The sequence below is a fragment of the Manacus vitellinus genome, unplaced genomic scaffold, assembly GCF_001715985.3.
Source record: "Manacus vitellinus isolate BGI_N305 unplaced genomic scaffold, ASM171598v3 scaffold_39_pilon, whole genome shotgun sequence".
In the NCBI taxonomy this organism is placed as follows: Eukaryota; Metazoa; Chordata; class Aves; order Passeriformes; family Pipridae; genus Manacus; species Manacus vitellinus.
Window position 1 is genome coordinate 6,766,503 of NW_021940534.1, and position 15,937 is coordinate 6,782,439.

At 39.2% G+C, this 15,937-nt stretch overlaps 1 protein-coding gene across 1 annotated transcript; it reads left to right on the plus strand.

Annotated features, from left to right (window-relative positions):
- The first annotated feature begins 2,220 nt into the window (after window positions 1-2,220).
- On the plus strand, window positions 2,221-15,574 carry BLOC1S5 (biogenesis of lysosomal organelles complex 1 subunit 5). Its single transcript, XM_008934491.3, is given in 6 exon segments — window positions 2,221-2,571; window positions 2,573-2,588; window positions 3,653-3,735; window positions 5,837-5,966; window positions 9,499-9,557; window positions 13,510-15,574. Coding segments are annotated over 6 exon segments (819 nt in total). The 3' UTR covers window positions 13,690-15,574.
- Window positions 15,575-15,937: the final 363 nt, after the last annotated feature.

Below are 15,937 nucleotides of genomic sequence, written 5' to 3' on the forward strand. Positions count from 1 at the left end.
TGCAGTAGTTGCAAAGCCCCTTAACTACAGGATTTCCTCCTTAACAAATAAAAAGCTGGAGCATAGAGCTTAGAGGGGGAAATAACTTGTCTGAGAGAGACACTACAAAAGGATGGCAGCTAGGCAGAGGAAAGGGATAAAATTAACATTTCAACAATTCTACCCCAAATTATTAGTGATGATGGAGCCAGCTGGAATATCCTACAGATATTATTAATATATGAGCATTAGTGTAATCTAATGGTGATTGTCAGTTGCTTATGTGCTTTATATGCTTATATTTATGGGAAAATATAAATACTAATCTATAGGTTGCAAGAGGTGGTTACTTTGGGGTGAAAAAAAAATAATGTGGAAGGGAACTATTTTTTAAATAATTCTTTGTGTGCTAATTGTGTAATTAATATTTACAGACTACGAAACGGTGAAGGAGTGAAAGACTTTTAGATTATGTATTTATACTTAATTTAGTAATAATGTTAGTTAAGTATTGAACACTTCCCAGTGTGAGATGCATTTTGTTATTTAAACAGATTCTAACTATTCTGACTGACTTTGGAGTAGATAGTTTCAACAAAATCAATTCACTCATTTTTAACCCGTGTTTAGAAGATTACAGGTTTTGTCAGAAAAACCGATATAGTAATTTTAGTGAACAGTTTCTGAGCTTTGATGATGGTACACAAAATTTATAATAGGATCATTTTTTGTGTCAGTTGTAATAGCTTTAAAAAGTCCCTTTTTTTTTCTCAGCCACACAATTGCTCCTACACATAAAAGCTATGGAGAGTAGAAAATAGACAGAACTAATTTCTAAAAAAGAAATATATATTGCTCCTGTTTTTTACGAATAAACTAGTAATTGCTACAGCTAAACTGGCTCCTTTGTGGTATTCCAGGTCAGGGCACTGAAGCTGCAGCAGCTGTAGCAGAATTTGTGGTCCAGTTCTTTCTTCATTGCAATAATACTGTGTGGTGTGTATTGCAAATTTTTAAAAAAAATGTATAAAAGAAACAAACTGTAGATGCAATGGCCTAACTAGGATCAACCTATTCTAAAAGTATTGAGTTTATGTGGCATGAAAAGTAACAAGCAGAAGTTAATATACTGTAATTTATAAGGGGGGAGTCTGTAAGGGGGGAGATATATTGAAAATATTCTAGTGCTGTCAGAGTCACAGAACGGGGTCAGTTTGAAAGGGACCACAGTGGGTCATTTGCTCCAACCTCCCTGCTCAGTCAGGGCCATCCTAGAGCACAGGGCACAGGATTGCCTCCAGACGGTTCCTGAATATCTCTGGTGAGGGAGAGTCCACAACTTCTCTGGGCAATCTGTTCCAGTGCTTGGTCACCCACTCAGTAATGAAGTTCTTCCTCATATTCAGGTGGAACTTCCCGTGCATCAGTTTCTACCTGTTGCCTCTTGTCCTATTGCTTGGCACCACCAAGATGAGCCTGGGTCTGTCTTCTTGACACCTTCCCTTCAGATACTAATGAGGTCCCCTCTCAGTCATTTCTTTTCAAGGCTGAACAAGCCCTGTTTCCTCAGCCTGTCCTCATAAGAGAGATGCTCCAGTCCACCAATCAACTTCGTAGCTCTCTGCTGGACTTGCTCCAGGAGCTACATGTCTCTCTTGTACTAGGAGCCTCTTTTGTACTCTCAAATAGTTTTAAAAGAAATGTATAGGGATTTTACATAATTTTTGCCCTTTTTTTGTATAGTTGTAAAAGACTGCTGCTCTTATTTTTTTCTTTCAGCAGTTCTTTTCAGCCGTTGTTACTCATGTTTGCTACACACAGAAGGCAAGTGGGTTTCCTGAACGCACGTCTCTTACTACATTATCTGAATCACAGAATCAATTAGATTGGAAAAGATCTCTGAGATCATCAAGTCCAACCTATGACTGAACACCACCCTATCAACTAGACCATGGCACTGAGTGCCAAGTCCAGTCTTTCCTTAAACACCTCTGGGCATGGTGACCCCACCACCTCCCTGGGCAGCTCGTTCCAGTGTTGAACCACCCCTTCTGTGAAGAAATTCCTCCTGTTGTCCAACCTGAACCTCCCCTGGCGCACCTTGAGGCCTTTTCCTCTCGTCCTGGCTTGCCTGGCTACCACCTCCTTTTCAGGTAGCTGTAGAGAGCGATAAGGTCCCCCCTGAGCCTCCTTTTCTCCAGGCTAAACAACTCCAGCTCCCTCAGCTGCCCCTCACAGGACATGCGCTCCAGACCCTTCACCAGCTCCGCTCCCCTTTTCCAGACTCGTGCCCTTCTCCTAAAACAACACCCATCAAATCACCAAAATCCCGGGTGTGTTCGGGGTGTGTTCGGGGGCGGTACCGCAGCGCGGCGGGCGCGCCGCGATGACCTCACGCCGCGGCACCGGGGCCCTGCGGAAGCTCTGCGGGACGGGCAGGGCCAGGTCCGGGGCCGGGCAGGTCCCGCCCGCGCTGCCCGGGGCCGCGAGCGCCATGAGCGGGGCTGCCCCGCGTCCCCCGGCCGCAGCACCGCGGCGGCCCCGCCGCACGGCGACAGGAGGCGGGAGGCGCCGGCCGCCGGCTCCCCCATTTCAGGCCATCATAAAGGGTAAGGAGCGGGCGGGGTGTCACCGCGCGTCAGCCCCCCTTCAGCCCCCCGCGCTCCGTGACACGCTCTGAGGTTTAAAGCTGGACACCTGCTGGCTTTCACCTCTCGGAGTTTGAAACAAGGCGTTCTTCCGGGAAACCGAGTCTGCCACCGAGGCCCTGCCGCCGGCGTGTGAAGTTTTCTGGGAAGCTCCTACTTTGGAGCCCCGAGTGTTGCCCTGGTTCATCTGCGCACAGGAGCGTTCGGACTGGGGAGTGTTTTAGCCTGTGCTTTATTTACTGCAATCACGTAATTCCCCAGATTTGGAATAACCGTTCTGCACCTTTTTTGAACGGGGTGAGAATCGGGATGTTGAACAAACAGTAGCGAGGGAGAGCCTCAAGGCAGGTCCAAACAGGTGGGGCAGGAAGACATCCTTTACCATGGCAGTGCCAGTTGAAAGCGTTTGTTGGCGTTACGCTGTGTATTTCTTGAAATAGTCTTTATTTGCTGTACTCTCACACTGGTTTTCGACTTAACGGGCTTTTTCTTTCTCTGTGACAGACAAGCCTGATTTGCACACGCACTTATATTGTAAATACTCTTTTTCAAGACTTAAATTTCAAGTCTTTGGCCCTGGAACACAAGAAAATGCTGACAGTTTTCCTGTGTAGGGAGCGTTTTGCTTCTCTTGCTGCAGAAAACTCCCACACCTTAGTATGTAAATCGCTATTAAGCTGCAGCGTTTAGTTCTGTTCTTTTACCACTATCAACAATCAGATGCAGAAGCTTGTACTGATGAGAAAGAGGATTGAAACAAAGGGTGCTGAGGCACAGAGGAGAGCGTTCAGCCTTCCCAGAAAGGTGTCTTTGGGATCTGGAATACTGATTCATTGCATTTTATCTAGGTTGGTGATTTGCTGAATAGATAGGTTACCCAGTAAACGCTGTTCTGATGCTCTTTTGGTTTTGTATGTATTTTGTTGTCCTTCTTCAAACTGAGGTATGATGTGCTACCGTGTGTTGTGTAGCCTGGTGTAGGAGTGAGAGAAAAACTAAAATTCTGGCTTTCATTAATATTCTAGATGTTGGGGAAATCTATTCAAGACTCCTGGATCACAGACCAGTAATTCAGGGAGAAATACGTTACTTTGTTAAAGAATTTGAAGTAAGTATTTGTATCTTACTGGATGCTGTCCTAGTCTGATACTTTCAACAGTCTTAGCATCTCCTTAGAGATCTCAGTATGTACATAAGTTTCGTCAGAAGAACTTGACATGTTGGTTTTTTTCCAAAATAACACACTTGAAGTATACATCTGCATCTTTAGTAAACAAGGCAGTAATTTAGGCCTTTTTCTTTTGAAAGTTTCGAAAGGGACGTAATTTCTTTTCCTGCAAAAGACTGGCAGGAACACTGATGTTAGACAGTTATGAAATCCTGATGTCTTAGAGGAGTCCAGTTGGTTCAAGGAAAGTATTGTTGGCCAGTGTAGGTTTACATCTGACTGAGAAACTGCTTTATGCATCAGGCTGGATTCAGCGAGCACAGCTGTAGTTTTATTTTGCTTTAATATTTGTTACAGAAAAGAAAGTAATATTACTGGAAGAGAAACACTTTATGCAAAGTAAGAAAATCGTTAAAAATTGAATGACTTTTGTCTGATTGGCTGCAAATAAGGCTTAAGTATTGAAGGTGCAAAAGTGTTTATATACAGCTTTCCTTGGAAAGTATAATTTGGTTTCCACAAGATGGCAGCAAAAGTTTAGAGAAGTCAAATCTTACGTCAACAAAAGACTGTTTCTGAGTAGATTTTCGTTCTTACAGAGTGTGGAAATTAAAATTAAAATCAGTCCTGAAAATGCAGCTACACCTCAAGCTTCCAGCAAGCAAACCTGATTTGAATGACATCAAGAATGTCTTCCCCCCTCATCCCAGATTGTAGCTTATATTTGAAGCAGGTCTGTTTTGTCTCTACTGGTTTAGCAAAATACATATGTAAAATAAACTCTCATCAGATCTGTATCGCATGGGCTTGAGAGTCATAAGAAATTATTTATTTTCTCTGCCTTCCCTAAGTAAGTTTTAGGGTACAGTAAGTAATTTTATGTGGCATTCCATAGGAAGGAAAATTTTAAACTCAATTACAAAATTAGAACTCATATCTTTATAATTATAATTCATATATTTCTCTCATTGCACCTGAAGTCTTGTTCTGTTTCTTAGACAAATTTAATATATTCTTAGATCTTTTATTGAAATTCAGTTACTGGTTTTTACTTTTAGGGGTGGAAATAGCAAAGCAGAGGATTGTATAAATCTTTGCAACTTAGAATTTCTTCAAAAAATTACACTTGTTTGTAACTTTGAGATATCAGCTATTTTCTGGTTGTAGTAGGACATATGCTTATTCTTTCAGTGATGAGCACCTAGTGTGTAAGGAATGTAGATTTGCATTCAGGAAATCTGGAGCCTGTTTAATAAAGTGGTTTTACTTGTCTGTGCCTCGGTTTCTGAAATTTTAAAACAGATATGTTGATATGCAGTTGCCCACTTCATAGGATGCAGTATTTTTTTTGTTTATCTAGAGTAGTCATCTAGAGGAAAGTGTTGGTGAAATTCAGAGTGGAAGTAGTGCTATAGCTTCAGAAAAAAGAATATTTTTTAAAATGTAAACAGTACAGCAAGATCTTGTTGTTCTTGTAATTAATCATGATCAGCAGTGATCTAGAAGAAGGGCTGCTTCTTTAGTCAGCTGTATTATATTATTTTTTAGTCTTGACTTCATTGCTTTACTTCAGTTAAAACAGTTTTACTTGGATTGTTTTAATCTCTTCCCATGCTAAGTGTGGGTCAGACATCAAGCAAGCAGAATCACTGCTACGTTATCTCTCAGTAACAATTGAGTTATAAAAGTGCAGTGTTTTCAAGTTTTCTTGCTCTCAGTTGTTTTTGATATGCGGTAAATCCTCTTTACAAAATGGCACATTTTTCCACCCAGTGTTTTAGCTAGTCAGTACTGACTTTTTTCACAAAGGCCAGAAGGGTCATTCAAAGAATTCCTGTATTTTAGTGTGAAGAATGGAACATTGCTCTTCTTTTTCACAAAACAGTTTTATTAATCATGCTAAATAAGTAGAGTAACTCTTTAATAGACAACAGTATAGTTTTTTGAGATGAAGCTATTAGTTTATTAACTGGGAAACCATCTTTATTTTGTAAAGTGGAATTCCTTGTTAGCCACTCATTTTCTTTCCTTTTTCTGGCAGGAAAAACGTGGCCTCCGAGAACTGCGAGTACTTGAAAATCTAAAGAATACAATCTTTGAAACGAATGATCATGTTCTTCCTAAGTGTGAGCAGGCAATGCATGACAATTTGAATGAAACATTCAAGAGATGTAAGCACATTGCTTCTTATTTCTCTTGTTGCATCATTTTGAGGAGTAATTTAAGTAGTTTGAATTCAAAATGTAGAAAATTCGTAGAAAAATTATCATAGTTGGATAATTTTCTACTCTTTATGTGCTTTTTTCTCATTTCTGTGAAATTTTAAAAGGGAAACAGCAGGGATGTTTTTTGATACGTATCAGTCCAGCCACACAGCTCTTGCTAAGGTTACATTAAAGATTTTTGTTGATTGAAGTAGAAGCTGTTTCAGCTCAGTTGTTTGTTACTCACTTGGAAATAGTGTTCCATGTTGACCAAAGCCATGGACAAAATTTCAGTTTTCTGAAATTTCAGGGGTTTTTTTCAGTTTGTTGCAAGCATGTTGTGGTGTGACCTTCAAGTTTCTTAATTTTCCCGCAGGAGAGCATAATACTGTCCCCCAAGATTTAAAACAAAACCTGCTGCTGTGTAGCTGTGAAATTTATTGTTATTATTATTATTATTATTATTATTATTTCATCGTCATCATCTTAGTCACAAATAGTGAAATACGAGTAATTGCATGCTAATCTTAGTTTCATCATTACAATAATATATTTTTTTATTGCTCAGATTTTAAAAGAAAATTTAAAATTTTTTGTACTAATTTTTCAGTATTTTTTTTTTCTTGCTCATTCGACAGGATGGCTTCTTAAAAAGAGATTTCAAGAGAGTGTGGGTACATAGCTTTAGCTGCCAAATTTATGCAGTCAGAACTTGCCAGTGTAGGTTGTGTTATATTTTATGTGTGGCATGTTGTATAAGCATTTAATTTCTTATAACTTACTTATACAGCATCTGGCATATGCAGAATAACAAATGCTAGATGATACTATACACACGAAACAATTGCAGGGAAGTATTTTAAACTTTAAATTTAGTCATGCAAATAGGACGTATGTTCTAATACCATCTGACTGGAGTGAACCTGTGATGCTGCTTCCTGTCTTTCTAAGGGGTCAGCTGTGCAGTACATCTTTAGTAATACAATCACAGAATGGTTGAGGTGAGAAGGGACCTCAGGAGGTCATGTTTTTAAGCCTCCTACCTGCTCAAGCAGCAGCAGCTAGAGCCAGGACTTTGTCCCATTGCATTTTTAATACCTTTACAGGTGGAGACTCCACAGCCACTCTGGGCAACCTGTTCCTGTCCCAGTGTTTGACTACCATCACAGAAAAAAGTGTTTTCTTGTGTTAATTTGAAATCCCATGTATTTGATTTTGTGCCCACTGCCTCTTGTCTTGCCAGTGAGCACTAGAGAAGAGTCTGGCTCCCTCATCTTCATTCCATTCAGATATTTATTCACATTCTCCCCGGGCCTTCTTTTCTCCACACAGAACGGTCCCAACTCTCTCAGCCTTGCCTCATACAAAAGATGCTCCAGTCCTTAGTAGTCTTTTTGGCCATGTGCTGGACTTACTCCAGTAAATTAATCTGTGTTTACTGGGGAGCCTAGAAGTAGACAGACTACCTCAGGTGCGGCCTGTGTTGTTGGCCCTTGTAATGCCTTGCTGCCTGAGATTATTCCTTCCCAGATGCAGTACTTGACATTTCCCTTTGTTGAACTTCATTAAAATTCCTGTCAGCCCAGTTCTCCTGTTGCACAAGGTCCCTCTGAATGGCAGCACAACCATTTCCAGTTTAAGTGCCCCCTAACCTGGTGCTCCTTCACAGACAGTAAGTCTGCTTTGCTCTAGACTTTCCCTCTGGTTTCAGAAACGTGGGATTCCTCAAGGCTGGTCTTTATGGTAAAGACTAAGGCAAAGAAGGCATTGAGTACCTTGGCCTTTTCCATGTTCTTTGTCACCAGCTCCCCTACCCCATTCAGCAGAAGGCCTGCAATTTTCCCCAGTTTTCCTTTTGCTGCTACCTACTTACAGAATCCTTTCTTGCTATCTTTTGTACCTCTCACCAAATTCGACTCCCAATCAGCTTTTACTTTCTTCATGCTGTCTCTGCTCGATAAGACAGCAACTCTATACTGCTGTGTGCCTTGCCCCTACTTCCACCTCCTATACACTTCCTTTTTAAGTTTGAATTTAGTCAGGAACTCCTCGGTCATCCATGCAGACCTCCTACTGCAGGAAACATCCATGCTTGTTGGGATGGACCTTTCTTGAGCTTGGAGGAGGTGATCCTTGTTACCATCATCCCAGACCTACCGTGTCCCCAGCCTCTTTACTTTTTTTTTTTGTGAATCACTCCTTTGCCTGTCATTTCTAGTTTAAAGCTGTCCCTACCAGGTTGGCCAGCCTTCTGGCAAAGGTACTTTTACCCAGTTTAGACAGGTGGATCCCATCTCTTCCAAGCATCTGCTGATGCTCAGAATGGGTCACAAGGATATAGAAACCAAACTCCAGCTACCAACACCAACTGTGCAACCAGCTGTTAACCCCAAAAATCCACCTAGTTCCCCTCAAAAGGAAGGTTGGGGAGATCATTATCTGGACTTCCATGCCTTTGACCACCTTCCTGAGATCCTTGTAGTCATTCCTGTTATTTCTCAGGTCACCCTTGCAGTACCACTGTTGTCTACATGGAAGTGCACCAGGGGTAATAGTCCAAACTTACGACATCCCAAATGTGAGCCCCTGGCAAGCAGCAAACCTCCCTAGATGACAAAACATATTGAAAGGTGGGGAGCCTCTGTCCCCTGCCATAGGGAGTCTGCTACAGCTGTCACTTGCCACTCTCTTCTAGTGGTCCTGAGCAGCTCAGGCTCAGCCACCAGATGCTCCAATTTACGGTGCTCCCAGCTCCTTACCAGCTATGTGGGCAGTGAACCTGTTCTGTAACTGGAAGTCCTCAGGGTGGCAGGAGCCTGCCTCCTGTTTTGGAAAGTCACCAGCTTCAAGATGGTGATAAATAAGTAAGGTATTTCTCAATGCCAGATTGTGTTAGTGGGCGAAGTGACTGCTTTGGGGAAATTAGTTTATTTAATTCTACATTAATTAAGTGTTAAATAAGTTAGGAAGAAAAAGTGCATAGGAGTACAGTTCCTATTTCCATTGAGTTTTCCCAGGCTTAGTCTCATGAGAGAAGAGGCTGGCTCCAGCATAAAGGTGTTCTCCATGTAAAGTCTATGCTACATCACTTTTTACAGTTGGTGGGGAAAAAATAAGAAAAAAACTGAACCAAGTAAAACATAGAGCTTGGTCACCTGTTTCTACTTACTGACTTAAGAGTGTTTTTTGATGTCTTCTGAGGTGCTGAGTAGTGCACTCTAGCTCATCAACCACACTAGGGAGTATGGACCCAAGAGGACCTAGCTGCTTTTCTCATTTTGGCTTCTAGAATGCTCAAAGGTTAAACTCGGTGATAAGCCTACTTACAGTTGTAAGTGTAAAGCATTTTTTGCAAGTACTGACAACTCTTGTGCAGAATTAAGTGGCACAGTGGAATATAATCTTTGATTTGTAATAATCTCACATCTTCTAAATCCCTTTCAGGCAAGTTTCTTTGATTTAGAACAGCAGACTGATCTACTGCAATTTGTTGTTTCAGTGCAAGCTGCCAACAACATGATCCATAGACTCCAAGAGAAAGAGAGTGAAGTGAGAAAGGTAAAAGAAGGGTGGATGGATACAATTTTATAGTGTGATCTAAGTCGGAGTCTCGTGCTTCACAGCAAGTTCATCTGCCTTCAGTATAGCAAAACTTAAAAACATGTTTTCCTATACTGTATATACTTGCAGTAAAACTTCTGGGGTGATTTCTGCACTTACAAAATGCACACTGCAGATGGATCTAGCTAAGTCTTCCTACAATCTCCTGATGTATGGAAACTATTTTTTTTATTTCCTTCACTTTATTTTCCCTCCTAACTCAGACTATAACATTTGTCACATACAGGGAAAGCTTAAATATAAAAAAGCCCTTATTTTCTGTGGAACAAAAAACACCTACTAACCTACCAGAATGGAAATGTAAATCTTTCCTAGTTAGCTGAGAACATTGACCATATTATATATATTGCTTTATATATATTGCTTGTTGAAAAGGAAGTGTGTTTTTCACTTGTGGATGGGTTATTTAATGAAGGGCTATATTATAGGAACATGCGAATCATTGGAACCTTTTCAGTTGGCTACATTTTGCTTATTTGAAATACATGTGCTCTGAATCTAGAAGTTGGAAAATTATACAAGAAATTAGTTTCATGTTTTCCCATTACCGCTTCGTTATTGTGTTCCTGGGTTATCTCTTAACTTGCAAAATGCTATTTATAATCATTTAGTCCAGAAAAACTGAAGACGTTTCTGTGGCCATAAAGCCAAACAGTCCGTGCATTGATGTTTGTAAGCTGATAATCATGTTTTTCTTTCCTTTTTGCAATCGATGAAGATGGGCAGTTCGGTTGCAATTGAATACTGGTACTGTGCAAACAGCACACTGCTGAACCCTGACAAAGTTTGCTTGTGTCTAACACTAGTGTAGATACTGGTAGAGAGGTTAAATAGGAAATTCTTACAGTTCGACTACTATTTGTTTCAAGTAAAACTTTAATAAAAAGTTTGTAACTTATAAAATGAACGCTCAGTAAGAATTATGACTATTCTTTTTTAAACATATTAACTATGTTTCCACTCTTTGGTTTTTTAATATGTAGTGGAGGAATAGTAATAGCTATTCAGGATTTGTAGCATTTCTTTAAGCCAGTATAGTAAGACCTTTGGCTTGAAACTTTCAAATGTGAGTAGTAACATTCTTTTAAAATTATAGATAAAAGTTGTCATTGTAGTGCAACCACTTGAGGAGAAATACTTTTTCCTTTTCTGAAATCGTGTGTTCTGAAAAAATAATGGGATTTTGGTAGAATGTAGTGTCAAGTTATTAGTATTAGCAGCCCTCAGTGAAATTAATTCAATTTCTGCTGAATGGGATGAATTATAAGATTATTTACTTTACTAATTATCTTTTTCTTGCAGTTCTTTTCAGCTACTGGCCTAGTAACAAAACGGAAATTATGTTGCCCCTACCACAGTCTCACTTAGGATGTAAAGTAATATGTGAATCTGTGAGTGTCATTGAAAGAAGGCATACTATCAAATTCTACATGGTTTGTTTTCCAGAAAACAAACCTTTTCTAAATCTATAAGTTTGGAAATGATGAGTTGGTAGTATAAAATACTCTCAGTATTGCCTCTACAGATCACTAATTATGCTACTTTTGGAAACTGTTTTTGCTCTTTGAAAGTGATTTTTGACTTAACCAAGACAAATCCATGCCAAGTTGTCTGTACATCTTGAAAACCTGTGTATTTTAAAGATTTTTCATGACTGTCAAGGGCATATATAACAAGAGAGATATGGACCTCTGTGCTTTCTAGCTATGCTGCAGTTAGAACATAGTATTTTTCTACAGTGTCTTGATTTCATTAGTTTTTCCTCCTGTGTGTTATAGTCAGTTGAATAAAGTGTGAAGTTAATAGTGCTGGATATGAAGAGGATGTGGTAGTAGTGGAGAGCACTGTGGTAAGAAAGCACAATATATATTGGGAAGACCTGATGGGTAATTGCAGAGCTACAGTGTGGAAGTTGTCTTTTTTGTGCTGAGAAGCTGAATTTTTTGTGGCTGTAGCACTAGGTGTCAGTGAAAGTAGTTGCGTGTCCTGCAGTGGAGCCTGGTTCTCAAGAGACTCTTAGTGACACTCTGCTAAACAAAAGGCTGTACTATGGTAGCAGCTGTCACAAGAGAGCAGAGAAGGCTTGGATGAGGGAAGCCTTTTAGTACCTTAGCTTCAGGGATGGTGTCTGTGGCAGCTTGGGTCTTGCAGTTGGATGTGGGCAAAGGAGGAACCTGTCTTTGGTCGGATGTCTCTCTCATTAACCTGTCATGCTTAACAAGACTGAGTGCTCATTGAAGATTATCCCACAGCAATAGCATTCATAGGTCTCTCCTGTGTGGATTCTTTAACTTCTGAACCAGCAGGTTTACACTGCAACATGTTCTTTGATTGAAAGACCTGTATCCTAAGGCACTCATCCTTTAAGCATCATGCTTTATTATATTTGCTTGTTTGCACAGCTATTTGTCTGGTACAAATAAGAATATTGGTTTTAAGATTGTGACTGTCTCACACCCACAAACATATGCACTTGGCAGCAGTAAGTATTAATGACCTGGAGGTGCTGCTGACCACAGCTGGATTTGAATTTGTTTTCTAGGAAGGAGAGCTGCAGTGCTCAGGGTGTGCGCTGAGCTTCTGCCATGGGGTTTTCCACGTCACTGCTGAGATGGGAGAGTGAAAACAGTATTCAAGTCCTTAATGTCTTTTACTTGGTATTTCTTATCATTCTTACTTGCTTGCGCAAGCATATCTTAATTTTATTTTTCATGTTCTAGAAATGTCTTAGGCTGTTTTACCAGGCAAGTCATTTTATATCCTTGGGTAGAAGTGGTGCAGTGGAAAATGAAGGTAGAAAGTAGCAACATCAGTTCCTTGCAAGCTATTCATATTGTGAGAGTTAGTCTAGATGAAGTGTAGTTTGGGTAGGTGCTGTGTAATCACGTCAAAAAGTGTTCGAAACACCAGCGTTTCAAAGCCTGTTGAATACATAGTAGCGTACTAGTCAAACTATTAGTTTTGTTAGTAGCTGTTACTGCAAGTGCTGCCAACAAAATGGATCTTGGTATAATGTTGTTGAAGTGCATAAAATGCTGCACTGCAAAACTTGTGTATTTAGCCCATGATATGTGACCTTGAAGAACATCAGAGAGGGTGTTTAAGAATACATAAATGAATTCTCAGTGCCTTCAGTTGACAAAAATACCATATATGTATTAAAGCTGTATGATAGTGTTTATTCCTACACAGAAGTACTGTACGTAGTAAACAGTCATTGCTGATACACCGAAAAGGAGAGGGGGGTAAAAGAAAAAAAAAATTTAATCCTTTCCTTTGCTGGAAGATGGAGCAAATGTAAGAACACCTGCCTAGATTTATTTTCACTTCTGCACCTATAATATAAGGAGGCCAGACTGTTAATGCTGCATGCAAGCAATCCACAGAAGTACATTGCATTATGACATGTGCATTGGATGTGTGTATTATTTCTCTTTCTGGATATCTAGACATTTTTTAATATTTTTTTTTTCAAGATAAGAGAGTGAAAGGAATCAGACTTACCAGAAGCCAAGCAGTAAGAAAGTATGAGGGAAAAAATAACTTATTTATAAAGGAAGACATTAATCACAGTGAGAGCTAGCTGGCTAAAACAGAAACACTAGCTGCCAGTTTCAAAACATTTAGTATCTGTGTTGTTATATTTTATAGAAATAGCATAGAAAAGCTATCATTGCTAATGGTATTACATTAATAGTATTGCAGACATTTTATCACTCGTTTTGGATTGACTATAAAAAAATAGATGTTTTCTTTTTAGTTTCACCTTTCCCTATGTTTTCTTGCTAGTTTCCAGTTTCTCTGATAGTTTAAAATTATGTAGCCCTCATTAAACCTCCTGTTTTAACATGGAAATAACTGTTAAAACTTCACATTTTCCTCCTCTCAGCTTCAGGCAGACAAGGTGATGGCTCGAGAAGAGAAGTGCATCGCCCACTGGGAGGAATTTATGAAAGAACAGCAGAACCAACGTGCAGAGGTGGATGAAGAGCACAGAAAAGCTATGGAGCGCCTCAAAGAGCAGTATTCTGAGATGGAGAAGGAACTGGCCAAATATGTTTCTTTTTAAGACCTTTTTTAATAATGATAGATTTGTGCCATTACTTAGTTTATTCTGACTTAAATTGAGGTTCTTTTGGAAAGCTGAAACAGATAAGAAAAAGGAGAATTTCCTCTACAGGCTTGGTATGGGAAGAAAAGGTTTGCATACTTTCAACTTAAGTGCCTATCTCTGCTTGTTTGGTTCAGGGCAGGTGGAATGCCAGTATTTTTTTGTTGGGAAGTGGAAATGAAAATTTTGTGACTACATCAGCTCAGGGAGTTGCAAACTAGAATTCTCTTCCATCAGCAGAGTATCATATCATTTAGGAAAACAGAGACTAATGTAATATTAACTATCCCAGTGTGCAGCCACAGCCCTTTCCTAAACAGTAGGTTAGTAGGTTCCAGCCATGGTTGAGAATTCACTGGGAAAACTGTATATCCTGCTTGTAGATTTCAAGAAAATAAACTTGTCTTATGGAATATTTTACTTTGAAGTTTTAGCGGTGAAAGATCTCAACAGAGTTTTAAATCCAATTGTAATTCAAACTTTTGGGTTGTATGTTCAGTATTATGAAATAGAGTTGTGATTCGAATGGGTTTTGCTAGCATAAAAATGGCTAAGTAAGCTTGGACAACAATTTCTTTTTTTTTCATCATGTAATTGTCTCAGGCCTCTCTTTTTAAGCTTTACTGTTCTAAGCGAAGCCAAAACAAGCTCAAAAGTAATCATGAAAAGCATATTGGTCCTTGTATTACCTTTGTAGCTAGTACAGTATTTACCTTAAATATTTATCATGCTGTTGGTTTACTTAGGATAAGCTTGTCAGAACTTTATGAAGCAATTGAAGTAAGCTTTTTGTTTCTTTATCAACATAACAAACGAGCAGATTAGTGGCAAAATGCCTGTAGTACTGATCTGCTTTCTTACTCTTACAGGATACATGAAACTCATTTTATTTGAAACTTGCAGTTTACAGCAATGTAACTGAAGAAGTTAACTTAATCAGTTCATTAACCAAGGAAAATGAGACTTAGTACCTTAATGAAATTTGCTGCAAGCTAACCGTTAGTACAGGAAATATCTTTCCATAATTTAGCTGGTGTCCAATGTAGAATGGAAACAGGCAAAAATAAACAGAATTTACGCTTTACCTATATTGCAGCAGTAATATACCAACAATGGTTGCTTGTATAAGATTATGGCTTGGTGTCAAGGCTCTGCTCCTGGCAGCATGTTGATAGTGTGATTGAAGTTAGTAGAGGAGATGGAATAAGTATTTGAGATTTCTTTCAATAACACTGAATTCCTGCCAAGCTGCTCTGCCTGCTACTGTAGGCCCAACAGCTTCATCAATCATCATCGTGTGTCTGGACTGAAAAGAGGACTTGCCGACACTGGGGCATGCTGGAATGTTGTTAATTCCCTGTTGTGGATGGAAAAAACATAGATGTCTCAAAGGTATCCCACACATGAAAAATAGGAAAGCCTCTTTTAGAACAACTCCTATCTGAATAGAAGGTGACTTCTGTAGTATTTCTCAGCTTATGTACCCATGATGAATGTTGTAACTAAGCTCAGAGTTTTCATTTAAAAAGAAAAAGTTAGTTTTTGCCTCTCTTTAGAATCAGGTGTGGAATAATTTCATTTGGAGCAGAGATTGGAAGTGGCTTCTCTCTTACCAGATCATTTGATGTATATGTGCTCAAAGCTCAAATACCTTTGTAACAAAATGCATTTAACTGCATACTGAATTCATTTTTATTTTTGCACTGATAATTTTTATTGAGATTTAGATATCTAATTAACTGTGCACTGGATTCTAGTATTTAATCAATTTGAAGGCTCTTAAGCAATGATGCAAGTGTTACAAGTTGGATATTCACTAGAAAATAAAGTGGTATTTCCAAAACCTTCTGAGCTGTGTGGTCCTGATTTTTTGGAAAGCGTCTAAGTACTAACACTGAAGATGTGTTCTTCTTTTAGAATGTTTTATGCTGAGGAATTTTTTATGCTGAAAGTCATTTGAAAGCATTTTTCTTCAGTCCATATCTCCCTCTTGGCCCATTGCTATTCATTGTGGGGACTACAGTGAAAACTATCTGTTTCTGAAGTATTTCATTTCATAACTCTTACTTTTTTGTGTGTGATATGCTGTAGGTTTTGAGGTACCTAGAAATGCTTAATCATCTTTGAAGCAACTTGCCAACAATAATAGGAAACCCTATTTTTTCTGTCCAAATGCTTAAAAAAATCCCAACCAATACCTGATGTG